Consider the following 23,633-nt stretch of genomic DNA (forward strand, 5'->3'; position numbering starts at 1 on the left):
AAGAAAAGTCAGGAAGACACAGCAGCGTATCAACTGAAACCCCCAGGATCCTGCCTCTATTCTTGCCCTCAAATCCCATTTTCCAGATAACCATAACCACCCAGATGCAGTAATTCCCTTTACTCCACAGTTGAGCCAGAAGCAGAAAGTCTGCTGTGAGCTACCCAGACAGCTGCTCCCCATATTCCCAGACACACAGCATCCCTGGACCAGCCTGCACGAACAAGTACCAGCAACCATGACTCAGGACTCTTAATTTCAAGCTTAATGAGTATGTTGGCAAAATACCCATGACTCTTGAAGTCTAATTAAGGACACTGGGTCATAAGTCCACCTGTACCTACTGTTTCTTCAAGCTTTGTTGTTTCCAGTTTTCCCTTAAACTAGCACCCCGTTCTTCCTATAATTGCAAGAAGGGCGGTAGAAGCTGCTGCAGGGAAATCCATCCATTATAAGCAACCAGGAGGAAGACTGTCAAAATCTACAATGCTGAGCACCTTCGTTAGATAATGAAACACTGAACACCACCCCAAGCACGTACACCACCTGACAAAGTGAATGCTTGGCAGCCAGCTCATGGAGAGGATGGACAATGCACTTACGTACTGACATGCTTTGTTCCCATTTTCTGAAATATTCAGATCAACCTTTTCAGTAATCACAGCACTAACTGTACCCTCTTGATTGCAGCTTTGAGCTTTGCTTTTCAAACATGTAGTAACAATCTACAAAAATGTTGGCCAAGGGCTCTCGATCTGCCCCAACTACTGAGAAATGCAAAATACATTCAAAAGACAGATGAAAGGACTACAGAAATGCAGGCTATTACATCATTTGTTGTCTTGTGAATTTTTAATTTAATGTTGAGCTTGTCATAAACAAATCTGATTGTTTCATGTTTGAAGAATGTAGTCTTACTATGCTTGCATCAGCATCTGGAAAGAAAATCATCACTTCTTTGTGCAAATCAAATTCCAAAGAAGTTCTCCCAGAGAGAAACACTCAGGGCTATGCATTAATACTGTATTAGGAATATTCTGGGTACTCAATTCAATTTAATTGTATTTATTTTGCCTCAGAGAGAAGGTTAGACGTGTTCTCCATCTCACTTTTTTTAATGGCTCCTGGCTTTAGATTTAATTTAAGTCTGTCCTTGGGCTTGTTTCTGATAATTAGTCTCACATACTTCAAGTGTGCAGCAAGAGCCAACATGCCTCCATCCCCTTTACACCTTCTGATGATGGTTCCTTCCCACCCAGGGAATCTGCAAGAGACCTTGGAAAGGAAGATGGTTTTGGACACTCTCCAGAGGATACTTCAACATAAACCACAAAGATGAGCCTCTTGATTACCTGAAGGTAAGTGGCTATGGTTTGTTTTATCATGATTTGGATTAGAGCTGGCATAAGAAATAGGGTCATGATTTTGTTTTTCTTCTTTTTAACCTTTTCATTGAAATTCTAGGTTAAGTCTTGTAGCCTCTGGCACCTCATAGAAGTGAAACTTTTTAAGAGCAACTGCTATTAAACAGGTGACAGGGTGGCTTGAAGCCTTCTCTGCATACCCTTGAAGCCTATGGTGCTTTTGAGTGGCATGGCCCAGGGGCAACTGCCCCGGACCACACAGGGCTCAGACATGCAACCAGATCCTTGCACATGCACCCTAGCATCAACTCCAATGTACAACTAAGACCATGTTTGGTTTGTCCCGCCTACACGCTGTAGTTTCTGCTAGCTGAAACACTCAAGAGCTCCAACAAGCCTCCATTTCCCACAGCAGGTTTCAGATCAAGGTCATTTTCCTGTACTTGAACTGTGTCGCCCCAGGACCACAGCTAGCCATCCTTGTTTAGACAAATGCCAGGGGGAGGAAGGTAATGCCCCGGTTTTGGCTAGGATGGGCCAGAGTGACAAGCACTCAGCTTCCTCCAGTGTGGAGAGGAGGGGAAGACAAATGAGAAGATAAAAATACATCTCAAACAGAAGAGAAAGTTCAGAGAAGACAAGGAAAAGACTCTTGGAAACATCCTCTCATTTTACTTGAGCCAAGTTTTTCCTGTGGTTGGAGGCAACCCCGACATTCGCTTCAGAAGGAAGGCTGAATAATTCTTTTGGGCACAATGCCAGCTCCCACAGCACCTCCAGAGGCTTACAACTACTGCAACAGTCCACGTCACTGCCTGATAGGCCAGAGGAAAGAACTGATCCAAGGGAAGAAACACCACATCCCACAGATGTCCACTGGGAAGCAATAGTGAATAGTTTCCCCAAAAGCCTTGTGCAGGTAAAACTGAATTGGCAGGAACCTCTTAATCTAACACTGCTGCCTAACACAGCAAAGCCCTTCAGTGTCACTGGAAGGTGGCATGCCCCTGTCTCTGGGCGGCTCTTGGCCGCTACCACTGTGGTAGGCAATTCCCAGATCCCAGCACCTGAAGCAGCAAACCTCTAACCACCAGAGAAAGGAAGAGAAGTCCAACCATATTTTTGACTCCTCTGAAGAGCTTGCTCAGGCTCTTCTCTCTTCCTGAACACTAAATCATTCAGAAGGAGGTAAAAAAGTAGTCTTAAGGCTTCTAAACTCAGCTCTTACTCCTTTTGTAAGTGTGGTCAGCACAGGAACAACCCAAACCCAAGTGAGACTGCAAAAAGTATTAAGATTCAGACTGTCTTTAAAAAGTGACCGCATTCTTAACTCTCCAGGGTGCTTTCTTGGGGAAGTGAAATGGACACAAGACATGGTCTTACAGACCTATAGGAGACCCAATTTGTGTCTTGCAATTTAGCACCCTCTCAAACAAAGGTTGTCCAGTCCTCTCCCCTGCAGATCTCCTTTCTGTGATCCTGTTGGCTTGTCTACCCTTTCTTCCCCACTATCCTTTTCTGTAAAAGGACAAGTCAACCTTCCCCACCTCACAGAAAAATAATTAAAACCAAGTAATTTACAGATATGTAAATACTGTGATATTGGGGTGACATGCACTCTAAATAAAAACATCTGTCACCTTCACATCAGAAGACATTTGATCTTTGTATTGCAGAGGGCAGTTAGTCTTTTTTGAGAATAGGCTTTTTTCATTCTGCATTTTTAATACACAAGAGAATTTGCTAAACCCTGCAAGGTGCAGTCTCAGGCCAGGTGAAAATGTGGCTTTTCTGAAAAAGGGAAGGGTGTGAAGATAGCCAAGAAAACAAAACAAAACAGACTTCCACATTTTTATTTACAAAAGATGTTGTAACTTTGTAACTTGCGGAAAAATATTTGCTGAAGTTCTCAGTTGAAGTCCTAAAAGCAGATTAAAAAAAAACCCAACCAAAAACCAAAACAACTTCAAGGCACTTCTGTCTTTTAGAAGTTTTTCTCTTTGCCTAAGTTACAAGCACCCTCAAAAGGGCCTGGGCATGGTTCTGCTGTGAACTTCTGGACTGCAGTTGGAGCTGTTCTGTAAAGAGAACCAAAGTCACTGATTTATTTTGTTTATTACTTTTTTCCAGGGGATTTGTTCTATGCACAATCCAATGCACATTTCCTAAGGTCTGTAAGGATATATCAAATTCTGTATTTTCTTATAATTCAAATGAGCTTATAAAGCTTAACGCTTCTGGTCTGTCAAGCAATCTAACAAAGACAGTAAGCAGTGGCTTAGTTTGTGGGTACAGAATAAAAACGCCACAAGCCTGAACTTAACTCTTTCCCAACTTGCACACCTCTCAGGATATCCCAAGCCTACTTGAGAGTTTCCTTTCCAGTGAAGGCTCTGTGAACTCCTGTAGCAAAGGGAGCTCATGCAGTCATTCAGTTTATCCCTGCCAGGGGAATCAACACAAGACCTTTGCACCGTTTCCGACGGTCTTGCCACAAGGACAAATTCCAGGCTAAGAACAAACTCCAGATCATTGCTACCTAGTCAGACTCCTCAGTACAGCCAAATCCTACAGAGGTGTGTCCATTATATTAGCCTGAATGTGACTGCTGTTTTGAAGTCTGCAAACCAAAAGGTCTCAAATTTCTGTTTTAGAGAGGGAAGTAACTTGTACAATGGAGAAGGACAGGATTTGATTTCACGAGCTGCAGATCTCATCTGCTCTCAAACACGCTGCTAGCAATTCTGTGGTTTTGTGTTCAGTATACTTTAACACAGGCACGAAACAATCACTCTGCAAAAATACAGTAACATGTCACTTACTGGTGTTGTGGTCTATGTAATAAACTCCAACCTGAGGGTCATAAGCTTCTTCCCATCCTAATGGCAATTCATCACTAATACAGTCTGCAAAGGTTAGTGGTTTAGTATACCTGAAATACAAAAAAAAAATATTTAGGATGAATAAAAAACCCCACACTCTCACGTGTCCATTCCAAACAACTGGCCAGAAAACAAGTACCACAAGGGCTTCTGTAGAGAACACAAAGAAAGCTGAAAACTATTTTAAAGCTTTTGTTCTTATCAAGTAATACTCCACTAGCTCTTCCCTTTCTTCATCTGAAGTTACAGGAAGATGAATTAATTCTGACAGAGCTCCCGAGCCTTGCCCAGCTCAGCCAGTACTTACTCAACAAAGGAACATTAAGAACTTTGCCAGAAACAATCCTCATCTCTCAAGTGAAAGAACAAGACTGTTTGCAGGCAAGTCCTGTATCAAAAATATGTGGACAAGAAGGAGCAAGATGAGAAATGCAATTTGCATAGCATGAATAATTAAGACTGCACAATCAATAGCAAGTGCTGAGGACTGTGGGACCACTTGTCATGCAACTCCACTCATTTGCATTGCAATATGTTCTGTTTCATTAATGACAAACTAGATTAGTTTCTCTGCATCACAAAAATGTGTAACCCGCTCCGTCCAAACAAGGAAGTATTTCTGCAATATTGCTCTGATTAGTTTTTTTATTAGAGACCACATCCAGCAACAGTCTGAAGGCTTGTCTGGCTAAAACCAAAGCTTAGAGTACCTACTCCTTGAGTGACCCCACAGATTTTACTCACCAAAACCATGCCCCTTTCCTCCCTTTGACTCTAAGCTAATGAGGTTCAGCTTGCACCAGCAAAACTATTAACCAAACACATCACTGCACGGAGGCACAAGCCAGAAAGAATTAAGCTTGTAGGTATCTCGCATATCTGGCTGCCAAAAGCACAACATGCCACGGGACCATAGATCCACCTCGATCCCAACGCACCGTGCAGGGTGTAGTTGGAAGGAGGGCCATGACTTTGTGTTGTGGCCCGTGAGTCCGACTTATGAGAAGAGCCCTTTGGGCAGAAAGCACAGGACACACCGTAAAACACCATGGCCCCTCTCTAGCAGTTACACTGCACATACTCAGAGCAACTGGCTCAAAAAGCAGCCACGGAGCTGTACCCAACTCTGCCGCATACAAGGCATGCCGCAGGAAAGTGAAGTGGTTAAGACAGCAGGTTTCCAACCCACTGTAACAGACTGAAGAGGTTTGCAGAAAGTCTCTCACACCCAAAGGTAATTCAGCAGGGCTGGCAGTTAGATAAAGAGTTTTACTAAGTTTTGAGCATACTTCATCTGGAGGCACTGAGCAACCAACCGGTAGCCCCACACGAACATCTTACAGTCACTCACCACTGTAAATGGGAATTTTTAGGAAACAGCCTCCAACCACAAGAGTTTCAACACAAAATCAACATTTAATGACTAACATAATTCCCCCCCTAAAACATGAACTGGAAGTCTGGTACACAGTAAGAATGAAGCAGGAATATTTCTGTAAAAGCTATATAAGCCACTAAGATTGCCACTAAGATCTCTACTTACCTGCCCTTGCATTCCACTTTCAACACATTGCCCTTGCCATCTGAAGCAGTGCTTGAACTGCTACTTTCTCAGAAAATTTCCATTTAATTTAAAGCTCTGCAGCGCAAAAAAGAACTCAGAGCTTCACGACATAGACCTGTGAAACTGTCTCAATAAAGCTTCACTGAAAGGTTTATTTTTACTGTTCTTAATCTAGACTGTGTACCAAAGGCACGTTTGTATAGGAAATAGCGATTACCTGAAAATAAAACAGAATCTCAATACTTCTGATTGCTGTCCCTTATCCCAAGCTGTTTCCTCAGCCCGAGTATCCAGTATGTGCTGCTCGGAGACGATCAAGTCAAAAACGCACAAGGGTAAAAATGCAGAGCAAGGTCAGAGACAAGCAACTCTCTGGAGATAACATAGATGAAAGTGCTGTTGCAAACGTGTCAGCAATTTTAACTTAAACACTAGGGTCAGCACTTTCACCTCTCTGAAAATGGCATCTGCTTTTATTTAATGTTAGCGGTTCATGTGGAAGCAGGACAAGTAGAGAAGAGGGAAGGAGCGGTGCTGAACAGTGAACCATGGAGGACTCACTTCTATCCCTTAGAGGGGCACAGACAGGCTGGGATGACACACCAGGTAACGGAGAACCAGTTTGCCGTGCCCTGGCTTCCCCAGCACCTCTGCTGTGCCCTGTCACAGGGCAGGGTCACGGGCTGAGCTCCTCTGGGCACGGCGTGGTGCCGCAGACCACTGCCGGCGCGCTGGGTAAGCACACACTGCCCACCCAACCCCGGAGGCGGCACACCGCGGCCTCCCTGTTCTCCTGGCACTCCAACATAGGGCTGCTCCTGAGGGTGCCTTCTCCTGCAAGCCCACCAAAACGAATGCAGTGTCTGCAGGATGGTCGTGCATTTGCAAAAACAAAAGAAAACAGAACAGAAGACAATCACAAGAACTGGTCTCTGCTTATTTTCTTGCGACTAAGAATCACGCTGATTTTTAAAAGCTGTCTAAGAGCCAGTCTCAACTTCACACACATCAGGAAAACCAGCACGATGATACTTCAGCGCAACTGCCGAGGACTTACGTTGTAGTAATTACTTGATTGCACTGATAAGCATGACAATCTTCCACAGCCCAATATTTTATAAAAAAAAAATTTTGTGAAAAATTTTCACCTATTATAGATTTAATGCTTAATAGATGTTATTTGGAACACGGGAAAGGAGGAAAAGTTACTATTTATTTATTTGTAAAAATGTATTTAAAGTCAGCAGGGGTAGAGCGTGCCACCTAGACCATGCAAAGTCCAAGTGGTCTTTTCCAGTGCATCATTTGATTAGTTACTCTCAAAATATTGCTGTGAATTGGTTTCGTGATTGCTGTTTTGCTAATTCTTTACGAAGCTTTGCAAGAAGAGATGCAATTTCATCCTGGGTTTGCAGAGTCTCTAACCTTGCACACCAGTTTCCATTCAGCCCTACAGATTGATTAAACCAGAAACCATGCATTTCCCATATCCCAGCTACAGCGCTCAACACTTCTGGTGAGTGATCCAAGCAAACATCCCCCAACATGGAGCAGTAACTAAAGCCATATTTAAAGTGCGTGCTGCAGGTACAAAACATACCTCAGCAGCTTAATTTGTGTTACACACTGAGCAGTTTTCTGCAGCAGAATTCTGCTCAAGAATCACATCTAAGAATAAAATCAAACTACCTTTTTTTAAAAAAAAAAAAAGCAGCAAACAGTGTTGAGCTGCAATATCAGCCCTAGGACTTGGGATTACTTTCATCAGCGAATGGCACTGTAGTGCCAACTTCAATGCTCCAAAGTTCAATACCAAACTCATAGAGCTTCTGCTCAGCTTTTGCCCAGTCCTATTTCGCTAGAAGCGGCTGAATTTCTTCTAGATGTGCTCAGGAACTGGCAGACTCGACAGGAAGCCAGGACCAAGTAACCTAAGGATGCTTATTCCTGTTTTCCATATGAAGTGCAATGCATGAACTACAGCCAGTCAGTTCTCTCAGTTGGAGTTCTGGAAAAAGGGGAGAAAAAGCAAGGCAGGATCAGTCTGCTATAGCAATGACACAAGCCAGCTGGAGACTCGCCAGTTACTAGGGCTCAGAAACCAAGACTAATTTCACCTTTGAGATTCATATTTTCAGCATATCTCACAAGAAGCACCCACCACCAAGCACAGACTAGTGCTGTCCTCCCTGGCTGACCGCAAGCTTGCAACTATCCCATTTGTACAGAGGAGTAAGTATTCATTAAAGGAAAAATCTGTCATTCAAGTAGCAAACAGAAGACTAATTAGTTTTAGAATTAAGGGAGTAATTCTATTTATTACAGACAATGTACGTCATATAGCTATTTCCCCAAATACCTGCAGCTTCATAACCAAATTACTTACACTTCTAAATCCCTTTGCCTTGCTGTTGTGGGAAAAACTGGCACAAATCAAAGCAGCAATACCACAATCACAGACAAAAGACATGCAGTATGTTGTGTAGCCAGACTATGAATAAAGAATAAAAAGAAAAAGGAGATTATTTCCTTGTTTTAAGATATGATTTTAGGGGTTGTTATGAAGACTGAAAAAAAAAAAATATTTCCAGAAGGGGTCCAAAAATCAAGCATCTCCCTAAGCACACTCACAATGTAGCATGATGGATTAAACGAGCAGAAGGTAAAGTTTCTTTCTCACAGCAAGACATGATTCAGTTAGTGTATTGTTTCTGCATAAAACAGGATTGTTTCTGCATGCGGGAAGTTAAAGCTAGGGTGCATCTACAGAGCTATTTCTTTTGAAACACCTCCTTTGCAATTCACAAAGCTTCCTATCAGCCTTGGAAAAATCTCATCGACCCAGTCAAACCACATTATCATACATTAGATCCTCTCTGCAGCTAGACTCAAAGCAGCAATCTAGAAAAATGGACCCCTTTCGCCCACTGTGCTTATAAGGAAGGAAACCTATAACATGGTTTATGCATTCCTTAGTTTTCAACATTCAAATTTACTTGAGCAAGTGCAATAGCTCACTAGGACACCTGGAAACCAGGTACCCTCAGCAACCACCACAGACAGCAAGTCAAGGACACCATTTCAGAAACTAATCTGGACAACAGAGGTAAAAGATAAGAGCATCATCCAAATGCCTAACCTGAGGAGTATCTTACGGTCTTCTGGCAGAGGCAAGCTGAGGGGTAAGTCCATAGCCCACCCACTGGCCAGCGAATGCTCCGAGACACTTCCAGCTTTGCGAAATGTTTGCCCCAACAGCTTGAGGATCCAGCTCCCACAGCAGGAAACGGATAGTTAGTTTCCCAGCTCTAGTTCATAAATCACAACATTTTTCAATGAGAAGGGTTTCTATATTTCTTATTTTTGATCTACCACCTTCAGCTTCTTTCACAGATAAAACAGGAAGCCAATGTTATCATGTGCAAACACCATTAAATGGAAACTTGCTCATCTCAGATTCAGAAAGCCTTTCTATGGTCTTTAACTCCACTGTTGTCAATCAAAAACCTCATTACACAGGAAACTGAAGGCAAATAATCCTTGTATAACAAGTTTTTGATTGACAAAAGGTTTGTTAAACATGGCTGTAAGATCACAGAGGTTCCTGGCGGGAACAGGAGATGGGTGAACTGTACCACTTACAAATCTAGAGTTAATTCTACAAGGGTAACAGAAATCAATTCTGAAGTTCTTAAACCAGGAAATGTTATTTTTGTAATTATTTGATTTCAGTGCCAATCAGTGGCCTACAGCAATCTAGTAAACCCACACAGGGCTTTTTAGTCGGGCTCATGGCTGTGAGTAGGTAGGTGCATGTACATCTATGTGTAGACAGGAAACAGTGCGCTTGGGTCACCAAGATATTAAGCATTTATAAACTAACAGTAGATTGCCAAGTTTCTACACTGTACATAAACCCACTTAATCCCTATGTTTGCAGGGTTCCTCAAACCCCCATAACACAGTAAAGCCATTTAGAGCCTTATTTTAATCAGTTCAGTACAGATCACATGGCCTTATACAAAATCCTTCAGGACTCTATACAGGCGAAACTACAGACCAGGGGATTTCCTACAGTTTACTGTACCGAGAGCAGCGGCTCACTGCATAAGGAACAAAGGTAGCACCCGGATCACTCAGGACCTTCATGTCAGCTCTTACAACTACAGCATTAGCCGCCAAAACCTACGGCTTCACAGCTCTGTTCATTTCTCCCCTTCCCTCCCGCACTCACAGGTACGCAGCGAGTTATGAGTTCTAGCAGATATTTCCACTCACACCATTTCTCTTGCAAAACCAAATAGTTTCTAAACTCAGTATTTTGTGGGAAAAGCTTGGAGTCAGGTTTGATTTTCAATGGCTTCTACTTCAATTTTTTTTTTTTTTAATACTGCATTTCTCATTTAAATAAAACTCACTGCTCATTACCTGCCAGGGTGGGCTACACAGACCAGGATAGAGAAGGGGCTAAATGCACCTTGATTCCAGCTGAGACGCTGGGGTAGAGGTACACAAGATCCCCACGGGTCTGAGTTCTGAGGAACCTCTTAATGGGTAGAGCTCCTACAGTAACTCAGAAGGCTGCTGCAAGAATCACTGCCAGGAGGCTCCACACAACGACATACAAGCTTCTTTGTTTTTAATGAGGTCATCCCATTCTCAAGACAGATGATGATTATTTTTAAACTTCAGCATAGAAAAACCTATCACTTTGCAGACAAATTTTCTAGGACTACAGCAATCTCCTCCTCACAAAAGCTTTTAAAAATAGACTCCTACACATTTATTACTCAAGTTGGTGATCGAGCCCTCAAACACACCAGGGCTATTTGTCACTATAGTAACTATTTTCCCAGAAGCATCTTCTCTCACTGCAGGGAGAATTGCCTTTGGAGGCTGGAGGTGTGGCAGCGAAGAGGCCCTGTTTTACTGATATTGTTGGCAAAGCTTTCCTCGCACCATCGCCGTACACCTGGGCATGATGAAACACTCCCTTGGATTCTCACTCCAACTACAATTTAGGGAAAGGTGATGAGAACAGCTCATCCCTAGCAGTCAGCATCCTCAGCAGTGACACAACAGGGAGCTCTGGGCCATACGGCACCCTTGATTGCACCAAAACCTCGGCAACTGCAGTGGGTTTAGAAGGGGCGACCTCCAACACCGAGGGGAGTAGAAAGGAGTAATTCAGGACCACCATAAGCAGATAAGAACCGTGAATGGGAAAGTGCTTCCCAAGTAACAAGGAGAAGCCTTGAAGAAGTGATCACAAATTTGAGACACTTTTTAACTATGCTCCAAGTAGTCTCATGAGAGATCAAATATGACATTTAAAAGTTTTGGAATCCAGACATTATTCCAAGACCCACACAAAGGTACAGTCACCCTAAACTTCTAGTTACCCCAAACAGATGCCGTTTCAACGACTGTCAGTGTGTACAGCACTGCAGCCACGTCCTGGTCTTGCTGTGATAAAGGATAACTAGGAAGAGAATTACACCCCTTACAGTAAAAATGGGGTGAAGTCTGAGAAAAACAGCTTATTTGAAGTTGTTGCTGTAAACCAAACAAATTTGCTTAAACTACAACATAAACATCACCAATAGCAACGTCCTAAAAAAACCCCCACAACATCTCAAGCAACTCAAAGTGCAGAGCTGTTTTCTTTTCAGAAGTGGTGTCCTTTGTTGCCATGGTTATTGAGCATCTTCTCAGCCTCCCAAAGATCTCTCATCTTGCATCTCCTCCTGGCCCCTGATGCTCCTTGCATTGGGCCAGCTCTGGGATAAGCAAGCCTAACATCTACCCTCAGAGCTTATTTTCCAAGCTATCATAATTCTAAACAGCTTTATGGGCACTCAAGAACTCAGTGATGTCCTCTACTGCTCTTTGGCCAGGACGTGAGAATAACCCCCGCACATCATTAAGGCGATCTTGAGTTGCACGCAATTTGTCAATCTGGACTCCTACTTCTTTCGAATCAGCAAGTAACATGCAAATTCTTCTTTTTCTACTGAAATCAGTCACATGCTGCCCAAGTAGACTCTACACAAAGCAGATCAGGAGACACCAAAGACACCTGAAGTCAGGCAATAGCTTGTATTTTGAGCATTCCAAACAAATCCATTTATACCTTTAATAGCAATACATTTCTATTACTCCAACAGGTTCATGGAAGCAGTGAGCTATATAGTACACAATTTACCACCCCACCAGCCACCACAAGCATGCGTAGTATGTATCAGTCTAACAGTTAGCCGCTTGCTTGTTCTATCCACTTCTGAAAAGGCTCACATGTTTACAAGCTCTACTTTGCACACGGTGACAGTCTGTTTGCCCATGCATTTCTTCTCAGTACAGATCATTTACCCCTGGAAGCAAAGAACTACTAAGTTATTTGAGGAGAAGACTATCAAAAACCACTTACAGATTTTAGATCATTCCCAGAGATTAACAAACTGGTTCTGCTAGCAGGAGAGGCAGGAGGTCAGTCATACCTTCTTAATCACTCAAATGCAAAATTCCTGGGATAGTTCAAGGTTAAAAAGTCAGGAAACGGGAGTTGAGGCTTCTCACAACATTAACTTGCCTGCCAGCCTGTATATCCTGCATGCTTTCCTGAACCAATTAAGCAGAAAAGATATAAAAGAGTAAGTTACAACTTGATGAGAACAGTACAACAGTACTAAAATAAAAGCATTCAAGAGATGGAATTTAACCATGCAATTAATTCATATGTCTTTAGTTTTAAATAGCTGAGGCTGTTTTTTAAAGCTTGCCTTCAGTTCTTCTAGGACCAGACACAGCCTTGCCACCTGCACTAAGTAAAACCAAGTCAGCTTGCTCTCCACTCAGGTTCAACTGTTCTTGAAGAAGGGGACTGATCACTCCACAGTAAGGGATAAATCGTCTGCCAAACATCCAGAGCAGTTAGACTAGTTTCTTGACATATTTGGGAGATTATAAACTGGAAGGCTTGTCTCTGTTCTTACAGCCTGCACTCCTACTTCTTTGAAAGGCTGCCTATAGCGTGGGTGGCAGCAGTTTACATTGGCAAGGTGCCTCAAGATAAAGAGGTGTATAGGACAGACCTCCCCCCGCCCCCCAATACAGCTCCTATAGCAGGGAGCCAATAGCTACTGTCAGAAAAAGATAAATATTTGAGATTTTGGCAATGAGGTTAAGTATTGAACTGCACCTCAGGATTCAGGAACATGTCATCCTGTGGATGATGGCATGCAAAGGCAGGCAGTGGCAGCACAGTGAGCACTGGGCTGACCGTTTGGATGTCTATAAAGGGGAAAGATGTGGTTCACCCCACAACTGGACTTCATTGGGCACCGAATTTTCACTTCGTGTACAGTGATCAACAACCTTAATTCTTTGAGAAGCAATACACATTGCTGTATTTCTTACCAGCATGTTCTATCTCTACCGTGAAAAAGAGCAGTATGACAGCAAATACCTCCTGCAACACTACGAGCTCCTGCACTTTATTCACGTGGCATTCAAAATGGGAAAACAGACGACCCTAGGATGGCATCACTGGACTCATCTAGGCTCCTTAGTCTACCCAATGTAGAAACCAAGCATATAGTATGGAAGTGTATTTAGAAAGGGGCAAGAGAAGCACAGGAGGCTGGTTTTACAGGCACATAGTTTGTATGCTGCTCCCTGGTTCACCTCCTACTAGCACTGGGCTAATTGCTAACTGTGTACAGCAGCTTTAGCAGGACTGCCTGCTTGCTATTTCTGCATTATAAACGTTCTTATTGAGTTACATAGCTCTTTGATGTTCCTGATCCCAAACAGCAACATTAGCAGGCTCTTTGTTCCGCATCGCTTGCGGAACATCGTCCAGGCAAGCAGCAGGGCATCACCACAGCCTCTTCTGCTCTTTGCCCTAAGACAGATCAACTGCAGCCACTTAGCTTTTATGCAATGCCTAGATGACTTCTGGAAACATTACCTCACTGCGCTCTGATCTGACAGCAGCCAGTCAACTTGGAAATCTCATCCAGACAGAGCTGAATCCAGCTACACGTATCTAGCTACCAAGTCAAGTGAAGCCCAAGGAGGCCTAAATGCAGTCACAGGAGGACAAGGGCCCCTTCCATGCCACCATAAACTCAGCAGTACCGGATATGAACAGAAATACTTCTGTCTGCTCATCAGAATCAGAGGAGATGCCTGGCCAAGATGATCTCAGAGCAGTGCAGAACACAGAAGAACAAAAATCCTTCTAGTTGCAAAGCAACGGTGAATTCAAGGTACAGAACACATACTTGAGTATAAGCATTGCCCTGCAAACTGTAATCCATGCCATATCCTTCAAGAGGGTCAAACCAAAACTATTTCAACAGACTCAGCCTTGTGGGTTAGCACTGAAGACAGCCTTTGGAAATGAAGGCACGGCACCTCACTTCTGCTCTGAAGAGGAGAAAGCCCAGGTTACACAGCCCTCAGCTCATGGATGCAGCGACTGCTGAAGCACATAAGCAGCTGGAACTCACAATATCAGCTTTACTATCTCCTACTGTTGCTATTAGTGTTCCTAGTAGTTCCTTCTCAGCTCCTGAAAAGCTACACTGTATAAAAATAAATAGAAAAGTCAAAACAGGAACAGGTATCTAGAACAACCTCAGGAGAGAAAAGCTTTAGGAGATGTAAAGAGTTAGAAGCATAAGTAAGAATACAAAGCTAATAGGTTTAGTACGTTTTTCATTCAAAGTAACAAAGCCTTGATTTACAACGTAGCTAAGCCACAAAAAAAAATTATTCCAGTGTTTATAGACAAAACTGTACAAAGCACAAACCATCTCAGTACTTCACACACTGGAAGGGAGTCAATACAAATCAACAACTATTGAAGTTTCCTCGCTCATTTGAGGACAGCAAAAATGAGATTTGCATCACCAAGTGCGTTCAATTGATTTATGCTTACAAACATCATTTATTTTGAATGATCCTCTATCAATATGTTTTGCCAACAGATTAAATTTGTGTTAACACAGAAGTTACAACAGCACTTGCTCTTTGCATTCCCCTTCCCCACCTACCTTGCACAGCTTAAAGCCCATTTGCAGCCCTTCTGCCAGCTCTGAAGTGGCCCAAAAGCAGCCTGCTGAAGATCTGCATGCCCAGCACTCAGCTCAGAAAGAAAATAGTCCATCTGCAGGGAGGCACAGGCCAGAAACTCAGGGACCACAGCTCAGATCAAACCGGGAGAAGGACTATGGTTTTAGTATTGTCCACTTTCAAGACTCTGGAACAGTGCCACTAAGGTGAAAGCCTTCTTCAAGACAAACATGGTTTTCATCACAGACAAGGCCAAACATACCAGCACCACGGTACCTTGAAACTGGGATACTGCTCATGGCACCCCTTGCAATTCCCAGCTGCCAGGTCTGAGGTCAGCGAGGGAGACCTGCATGCACAGGGAGTTCCCACAGCTGGAGCTGTGTGACACCTGGAGAACTGTCCCTTCCCTCCCAAAACACCAGCCCACTGCCAACAGCCTCCTCCGGGGACACTGTGCTGGGGGGGGCAGGGCAGGGCACCCTTTCCCTCTTCTTTGCATAGAACTTATAGTCACAGAAAAAATAAATTAGTTTTCCTAAAGCATTCCAGATTGGTGTACGATATGAGAAAGGGGACAGTAACTCCTCAATTCAGCACAAGTTTCATTATACCGAGTTGCCTTGTCTCCTGACCAGGAGGAGCATTTTAGTCTCACTCAAAATTTAAAAAGTTTGAGACAAATCCCAGAAGCAACATGTCATTTTTCAGAATTTGAGGAAACCCCCCCCATGAAAAATTAATTTCCCAAGACTGTTTACAACTTAAACATTATTGCAGGGAGTATTATCTGAGGATCTCTATGAACACAACCTCATGGATGCTATTGGTATCAATTGTTCAAAGAGGATGTAAGTAGAGGGACGCAGCAGTTAAGTATGAGCAATAACAATATCCTGATCACAAATTATAACTGGTTGCCAAAAAAGCAATGTGGCCTCTTTAAACATGTGCGTGCATGTGTGTGAAAGTGTCATCTTTTACGGTGGGGTAACTGACAGGTGTTTTGCTGTAAAGGCCTTGTGGTGAAGAGACTGGTATATGTTTTGGCCTGACGCTGTCAACCAAGTTTCTACCTAACGCAGTGTGTAATTTTTTTCAAGTGTCCAATAGACCTTTACAGAGGCACCAGGTATCAAAAAGCTTTTTAGCTTTTTCTCAGTTCAAAACACATAGTGTTTCTTCTCACTACACGAAGACTCATACAGGTACCACTTCATCACTGCTGCTCACACTTCATGATCTAGACGTGTGTCAGAGACACACCTTACACAGTCTTACTATCAATATTTACCTACCGCATTACTTTAGTGTTTGAGAAAAGAGCACAGGAACCTCATTCCAAAGGAACAATCTTCCATTTTCCAATATACTCTGGTGAAGGTGATTAAAAACATTTTTGTGTCTTTTTGATATCACTGCATTCCTACTTCTCCCATCCCCGCTTCTTCCTCATACAACAGATGTGCAAAACTCCTTTGGACCTTGAAGGACTATCAGCTCCTGACAGCAAAGATAAGTCAACTACTCTAAATCCCTTTGGAAGCAAAAACCCATATATTTAAAACATTTCTCATAAGATAAATATTCTAGACAAAAGAAATAAATTGTCAATGGTCTTAGCATATTAACTTTGCTTCGGTGTGCTGAAGCTGCTCACATCAAATTCACTTTTCTCCACAGTCAGTCTCTTGCTCTCCCAGAGTCAAGTCTGCTAGCAATGCCTCCAAATTTTAGGAAAAATAGCAACCTTCTTCTGCATTTTAAAAAAAGGTCAGATGTACAGCACTCCCTCTGAGGAAAACAGCAAACGATTGCAACTTTTTATAAAAATTTAAAATAAAATCAGAGTACCTGAAGACTAAATTCTGGTTTTGGTGATGACATTATAACCTTACTGACCCTGATGCCATAGTACAGGAAAGAGTTTCAGCTCAACAGTACTGGCCATTCACCGGTGGAAGTCACAGAGCTAATGAGAACATACAAGACTTCCCATACCCATGCTAAGTGACTGAGATACAGGTCCTTGTGCGAAGACAACTAGCATTCTGCTAAGTCAAGCTGAGAACAAGCTGGTGGTCCTGCAGGCAATTCATTCCTCAGAAACCCAGGTCACAATCTCTGCACTGAAAACATGCGGGTGGGTCAGCATTTAACGATCTACTCCCCTTGACACCGAATGTCTGGTGGTTATTGTTTCATTACTAGTGGTTTCAAGGTTTATAGTGACAGCCTGCCAAAAAAGCTAGCTTCGTGTCTCTAAAGGTTCGGTACCTCATTCAAGCTCCCGGCTCCTATGACAGCAGAGACACCAGCTTCAGCACCACCATAATTGCTCCATGTCGGGAAGTGAAGGAGGTGAATCACAATGGAACAGGCTGCATTTCATTCCAGCCTTACAAGCTGAATAACGTCAAAGGTAAAAAACCAAAGACGCTACATTTTTCTTAATCAAGTCGCATGGCAAATGAAACCCGGGGTTATGGCATCAAGCTCAGACCAACAAAGAGGCTGGCTAGCAGGTCCACTAGTTTTGAGAGAAATGTTGTGTTCGCACCACCCTGTGCTTTCCCCAGGAGCAGGCGATGGACACGCATCATCTTCTCTATAACCCAGCTAGACGTAGCACATGCCAGCCTACCAAACCTGACGCTCTGCCACTCAACAGGACCAAATACTACTTCCACACAAGCATCAGAGGTGATGGCAAGACTCTCATCGCACTCCTCAGCAAGTCAATTCAGCTCATTCAACTGGGAGACAAGTCTTCACATACTAGAGCAAATGGATTGCCCCAGACAGCAGGCACGAGTCAAGCTCTGTTTCCCTAAGCAGAGGTCACATCATTCCACAGTAGCTAAAACCATACTTCCAAATATCACTAGCACACACCCAAATTCCTTGCACCCGTCTAGATCCTCTAAAACAGAAAAGGATCTGAATTTGATGACCAAGACAAGGTTTTTGCCCAAATGCTCTACGTATTTAGAAAGGAATTATCTGAAAGACACTGGCAAACACCTGAATTCCTCCAACAAAAACCACACACAAGAACGAGTTCATATAGCCATGCAGAAAGCGGGAGGTTTTTATTCTATCCTATTCTATCTATTCAAGAGAAAAAAAAAAAAAACAACAAACACATACAATGAATTTCAAGTATCTGCTCCTGAAAGCGCAGCACAGTTTCAGCAATAAAAGTGCCACAGTCACAGTCAAGCTGTAAGGATACTTAGATTTCTTCAGGAATGCAGCATTTACCATTTTGCAGCACATATTCATAGTCGTAGTAGTAAGTGTTGATTTCTTTTTCGCACTACAAGCGTTGCTTTATCTGTACCGTAACACTTTCCTGGGACATGCTTCAGGATTAAATGCACCCAAAATGCATTTTAAAAAAATATCACTTTCTAGGCAATGCAGTTTCTTAACCTGAATCAGCACATGACTGTACAAGGACACAAGCTAGTACAGCGGAGGGGGGTAGAATTGTGTCAGATCCACAGCACAAAACCATCCGCAACTGAGCCAGGCTAATGGTTTGTCACTCCCATAAAAAGCATCTCTCCCACCTTCCACCCTACGCACCCTCTCCTTGCTCCTCTTCCCAGCCCAGCAGTTCTGTTCTCCCCATCACACCCTCCAAGCCCTCCCACAAACTGCTTCCATTCAGTAACACAACCGAAGAGTACCCAGACTTTTCTGCCAAGCGCATTTACAGTCGGGTTAGTGGGACTCAGCAGTCGATAGCATGCCAGCGACAGAGGAGTGTCACGAACAGAAGCAGCACTGGGGAAAACCACAACCCTCCTTGCTGGTGGTGATGAGCTGTCTGGCTGCTCACCAGATTTCGGGGCACCAAACTCGTAGATGAGCTTCATCTGCCATAGAATCATAATTAAAACTGGTCCTCTCGAGTGGCCCATCTTCTACAGCTGCCAGACTTTGCCTTGCTACTGCCTTCAGACTCATTATTACTTATAAATGAAGTGCATAGAAACGGTCAACTTTAGAAGCTGGTCCCTTAGATTTACGCACACCCTTCGATCACACCAGCCCTGCCGTGGGGCTGACGGCGGGAAGTCATCTCCTGAAGAAGGACAGGAGCTGCTTGCTGGAGCCCTGTGCAGCGGGAAGCGACCTCCTGAAGAACAAGGAGCTGTGGGCTGGAGCCCCGTGCAGCCGCCGCGCTCGCTGTCAGCCCAGCCCAGCAGCACCCTGTGCGCAGCGTGGCCAGAGAGGAATGTGCTCGCTGACTGCACCTTTTCATCTCGATAAGGATTTTCAAGGTCATGTTCGCTTCCCTGCCGGCTCCTCCCCGGCTCCAGTGAAATCCCAAGCACGCAGCCCCGGGCCCTGGTGCGCGTTCCCAGCCCTCCGCGTCTCCCGGACACCAGCACAACCTGCCGCATTCCTCCCCGGCAGTAAACCCCAGCCTTCCCACCCGCTCGCAGCCAGCTCCCTGGCGTTAGCAACACCCTTCTCCCAAGAGCAAGCTGGCACAGCACCACAGCAGCAGCTGCTTTGCCAGCAGGCCCAGCAGTTCCTGTGCTACAGGGTCAGGATAACTCTGCAATGAGGCTTGTGACCTCCGGGATTAACATTTCTGAATTAAATATTTCATAGGAAAACAGGTTGCAGCTTGGGGCAAAGCCTGATCAAACTCACGGACCAAGAGACAGGCTCTAGCCGTAACTCACGTTGTGCAGGCTAAAGCGCACGGCTACACGATCTGGTGAGACGGTCTTCAAGGGCGCTGCGTGGAGGCTGCCTTTGGGGACAGCCCCATCACCCTGTCCCCACACCCACAGAACAGCCGGCCAAACCAGCCCAGCAGTGGCAGCCAAGGGGGAAGAGCTGCCTGCCAGCCCGGGGCTCAGGGGAAAGGCAGAGGTGACGGTGCCAGGCCTGGGAAGCCCCACTCCTGCGGGCACAGGGGATGCAGCCCCCTCTCCTCTGCCCAGCAGTCACTGGTGCATGGATACAAGCTTAAGGACCCACAGACACTTCTGACACCACCTAAGATTTCTAGATGAGTACTGAAGAATCATATATGCTGCCTCCTTACAAAGCCAGCTAATTATACAATCTGTTAAGCATGTATGCGCACACAACAGTGCTTTGAGTCATTAGAGGATGGGATTTATACTTCACTGCACGCATCTTGCTCTTTGTGAGTGCGTGCCTGGATACAGCCAAAACGAACACAAGTATCTGGAATGTCTGCAGCTCGCCAGCCAGCGCATCTGAATACAAAGCTGAGCCCTGCGAAAGTGACTGGCTGAGTGTGACCCCAGTGACGTTTAAAATACCTCTTCCCCTTTTTTACCACTCCGAGCATCTGAAATCAGAGTACGGCATCATGTTTAAGCCATATTCTGAAGCTGTAAGAGTGATATTAGCATGGGAAAAGCAGCAGCGCAGGTGATGGGTTGTGAAGACAAAGAGCTCAACATCGGAGCCAGCGGCTCTGCCTGCCATAATGCGGCTGTCCCGGGTTTAATCCCAGCAGAAGGGCCCCGGCGCTCCCGCAGGCAGGGACCTCGGTTCCTATGGCAGCAGCCACTCCTGGACGGCCAAGCCCACACCAGATGGAGATCCCTGTCCTAGGTGTCTGCCAGACAGATAATGCTGCGGCACGTCAGAGATGCCATCTCTTCCCTTCGGCCACTGTGCCTTAATTTACGAACGCCTGATTTTGCTCCCACTGAATTCAAGCAGATCGACTGCCACACAACAGCTCTCTCCAGGGCACCCCAGGCGAGGCACCCAGCAGCCCCGGTCCGCAGCTCAGGCCGGGGCTCCCCTCCAGTCGCTGCCCATGTCCTCACCCGGACCGGCCGGCATGGCTAACGCCCAGTGGCACAGCACAGAACCATGGGGCTGCAGGCAGAGGGGACCTACCTCTGCTCAGCACTTCAGTTAGCTTCTGCTTTTATTCCTGTACTCATTAACAAAGCATTTGGGTGCTTTTTAGGTAAAAACTGAGAGCAATAGCTGTGTTTTTCATGGATTATATGAGGATTCTAGCATTTCTTATTTTTAAAAGGATTTCTTCTGCTGAGGATTTCACTTCAGCTTCCCAGATCTCCAAATATCCAATATTAACTGCAGGTGAGCTCTCCCACCCCCTGCAATTCAATTGGTTTCATCCCCATAGCATGGCTCCATCCTATGGAAAGCCCTATCCTAAGGAACCATACACCTATAACCTTATGCTATACTTTCAAAGGGATATACTCTGCACTGGATTTTCCATTTTTACCTTCTATGTATTGCCATTTAGCCTGATTATTTAACATGAACTCCAAAACAGAAGGATTTTAAGCATTTGGTGCATAAGGCACATGTTATTTAGGGGCTTCATAATAAGCCAAGCCAAACCACCCCCCTTTTTCACATACTTTTTTTCCCCTGCAAGTCAGGGGAAGTGGCAGAAGGCACTAACTAATAGAGAGTTTCAGGTTTGTCTTGGAAAATATGAGCTGGTCAAAATAAGCTCTGAAAATCCCCCCGAGACCACACAAACCTAGCAAGGTACAGTAGGAAATCACATCTTTCTTTATGCCATATCAAGCCCCATCAGCTGCTTGTCTGTAACAGGCTATCTTCTCTCTTTCATTTTTCAAGACAGGGGGTATAACCAGGAAAAGAAGATGGTGTAGATACCCCTATGCTCTCCTCACAAAATAAGCTCACCTTGTAGAGCAGCCTAGCGAATGAGTCACAGGATCTGCAGCTGCTTTAAGGCATAAGACATTTCACTCCTGAGATTTTCTTCTGGTGCATGAAATGCTCCAGGTCAGCAGGGACATCTGCCAGAGCACACCCTGCTTTCCAGGAGGAACAGGACAAGAGGCAGCATTACTTTCCAAAAAGCTATGCTTAGGAGCTGAGTTAATTAGCAACTCAATTACTGGGTGCAACTCTTATACATCCACCTTGCTCACACAAGAAAGTACTAACAAATTTGACTATTTGAATCACCACCACTGGATTTCCAAGCTAATGCCTCCACAAGATGCTCATATGCCAAGAGATCAAATTCCAGAACAGGATGTCTCTTTACATTTAGGTTGTTCTCATCTCCCGTTACCTTAAACAGTACCTTTCCTTGAAATTTAGAGAGCAAGGTTCTGAAAAACAAATTACTTCAAAGCTAGTCTTCTCTATGCATAATCCAAATCCTATATAGCTGACATTGTTAGAAAGACATCCTTGTCCAGCTTACCTCAGTCATGTTTTCCCTTCTTCCACCCACCTAAAAATAAGGAAAAATCTGGGTTTTTTTTTCCAGACAGTGTAAAATACTATTTTGTTCCAAGATCCCTCAACAACATTTTTTCTCCTTCACTATCAGTTTTCATAGCCTTTATAGCTGCCAAAGGATAAGAGGCAGCTGAATGAGTAAAAGCCCATTTTAAGTTTTACTCAGTGAAAACCAGTGTTTTTAGCAAGATACTTCATGTAAAACTAAAGCAGCTGGGGAGGTGGGAAGTGTTACTGGAACCAGACCTCTGCAGGCACACCCCCCCCCCCCCCCGAAAGTGAGCTCAGGGCAGACACCAAGGAGTACAACCTGCACATACCATGTGTGCTGCTCTCCAACCAAATTATGCCAGGCACTGGGCAAATTATCAGTTGCCTGATCTGGCCTCAGATGTGGCTTGTTTATAGCTTACTGAAGCTGTTAGAATACATCACTGTTGCTCAAGGCAACTACCTAAAATATCTCAGCTACTCATTTCCATCCATCTTTTTAAGTCAAAGCTGTGTCTTATAGTACTGTAAATCTGGTCTTAAGCAAGTCATCATGAGAGCTTACAGGTTCGAAATTTGCTGCTTATCTGAGTACTACTTCACCATCAGCACCTGAATGAAATGCAACTCCCACGTCAGTAATTTTTTTCAGAAAATAGTTTCATTGTATTATCAGGTTTTTTCCATTTCTACTCAAAAATGCCGATCTACACCCTCAATGCATAATTCTCAACATGTATATTAACTTACCCCTATCAGCTCAGCTAAATAAATCATTTTCCACAATTCAGTTCATCTGCAAAGATCAAGCTGAAATTCTCTGGCAAACAAAATACTCTTATTGCCCTTGTCCAGTACCTTTAAGCTAACCTACAGACAGATCCAGAGAACCAACTTGCTATCAAGTTCCAAAATCAGTGATGAATCTGCACAACTATTAAAAACACAGACCATACTGGCAGAGGTCTTTTAACATAGCTCTTTTCCATTAATAATGTCCTTTATTCAATGTCCTTCTAATAATTGCCAAATCAATGGCACAAACAGATGCTTCTTCTGTTCCAGACCAGAGGAGACAAAGGACAGCGATATTGCAGAAACTGCAGTGCTTGGGATGAATGAAATATGACATTGAAATTCTCTCTAACAGCGTTTCAGAGAAAAATATTGACTGTTTTGCGAGACTCCTGAGCAACCACATGCTGAGCAAAGCCAACATGCAAGTAAAATGGTGCCTCCAGTTATGCATGCAGAAGATACAGGGAGGACATCCAGAAAGAAACACGTACCTTTTTAGGTGTCACCTTCACAGTGTAGCAGCAGATGGAATTACAGCCCACAGCACAGCTCTGAGAACGCATCAATCTGATATTTAAGCTGTCTGCTCTGAAAGGCAAACTACAAGTGACAGGGCTGCCTCACTGAACCCATGCTCACCACCCACAGTGCCAGGCAAGCACAGCACAACTGCACCGACTGCAG

The 23,633-nt window shown here is 44.2% G+C and overlaps 1 protein-coding gene across 1 annotated transcript in view; it reads right to left on the bottom strand.

Moving 5' to 3' along the window:
• WWC1 (WW and C2 domain containing 1) overlaps window positions 1–23,633 on the bottom strand; it is a 72,594-nt gene that overhangs the window by 34,076 nt on the left and 14,885 nt on the right. The window contains exon 2 of the mRNA XM_086470817.1: window positions 4,187–4,296. Coding sequence (XP_086326943.1) covers window positions 4,187–4,296 — 110 coding nt within the window. The remainder of the gene's footprint in view (window positions 1–4,186; window positions 4,297–23,633) is intronic.

The sequence above is a fragment of the Leptosomus discolor genome, chromosome 10, assembly GCF_034619465.1.
Source record: "Leptosomus discolor isolate bLepDis1 chromosome 10, bLepDis1.hap2, whole genome shotgun sequence".
Lineage (NCBI taxonomy): Eukaryota > Metazoa > Chordata > Aves > Leptosomiformes > Leptosomidae > Leptosomus > Leptosomus discolor.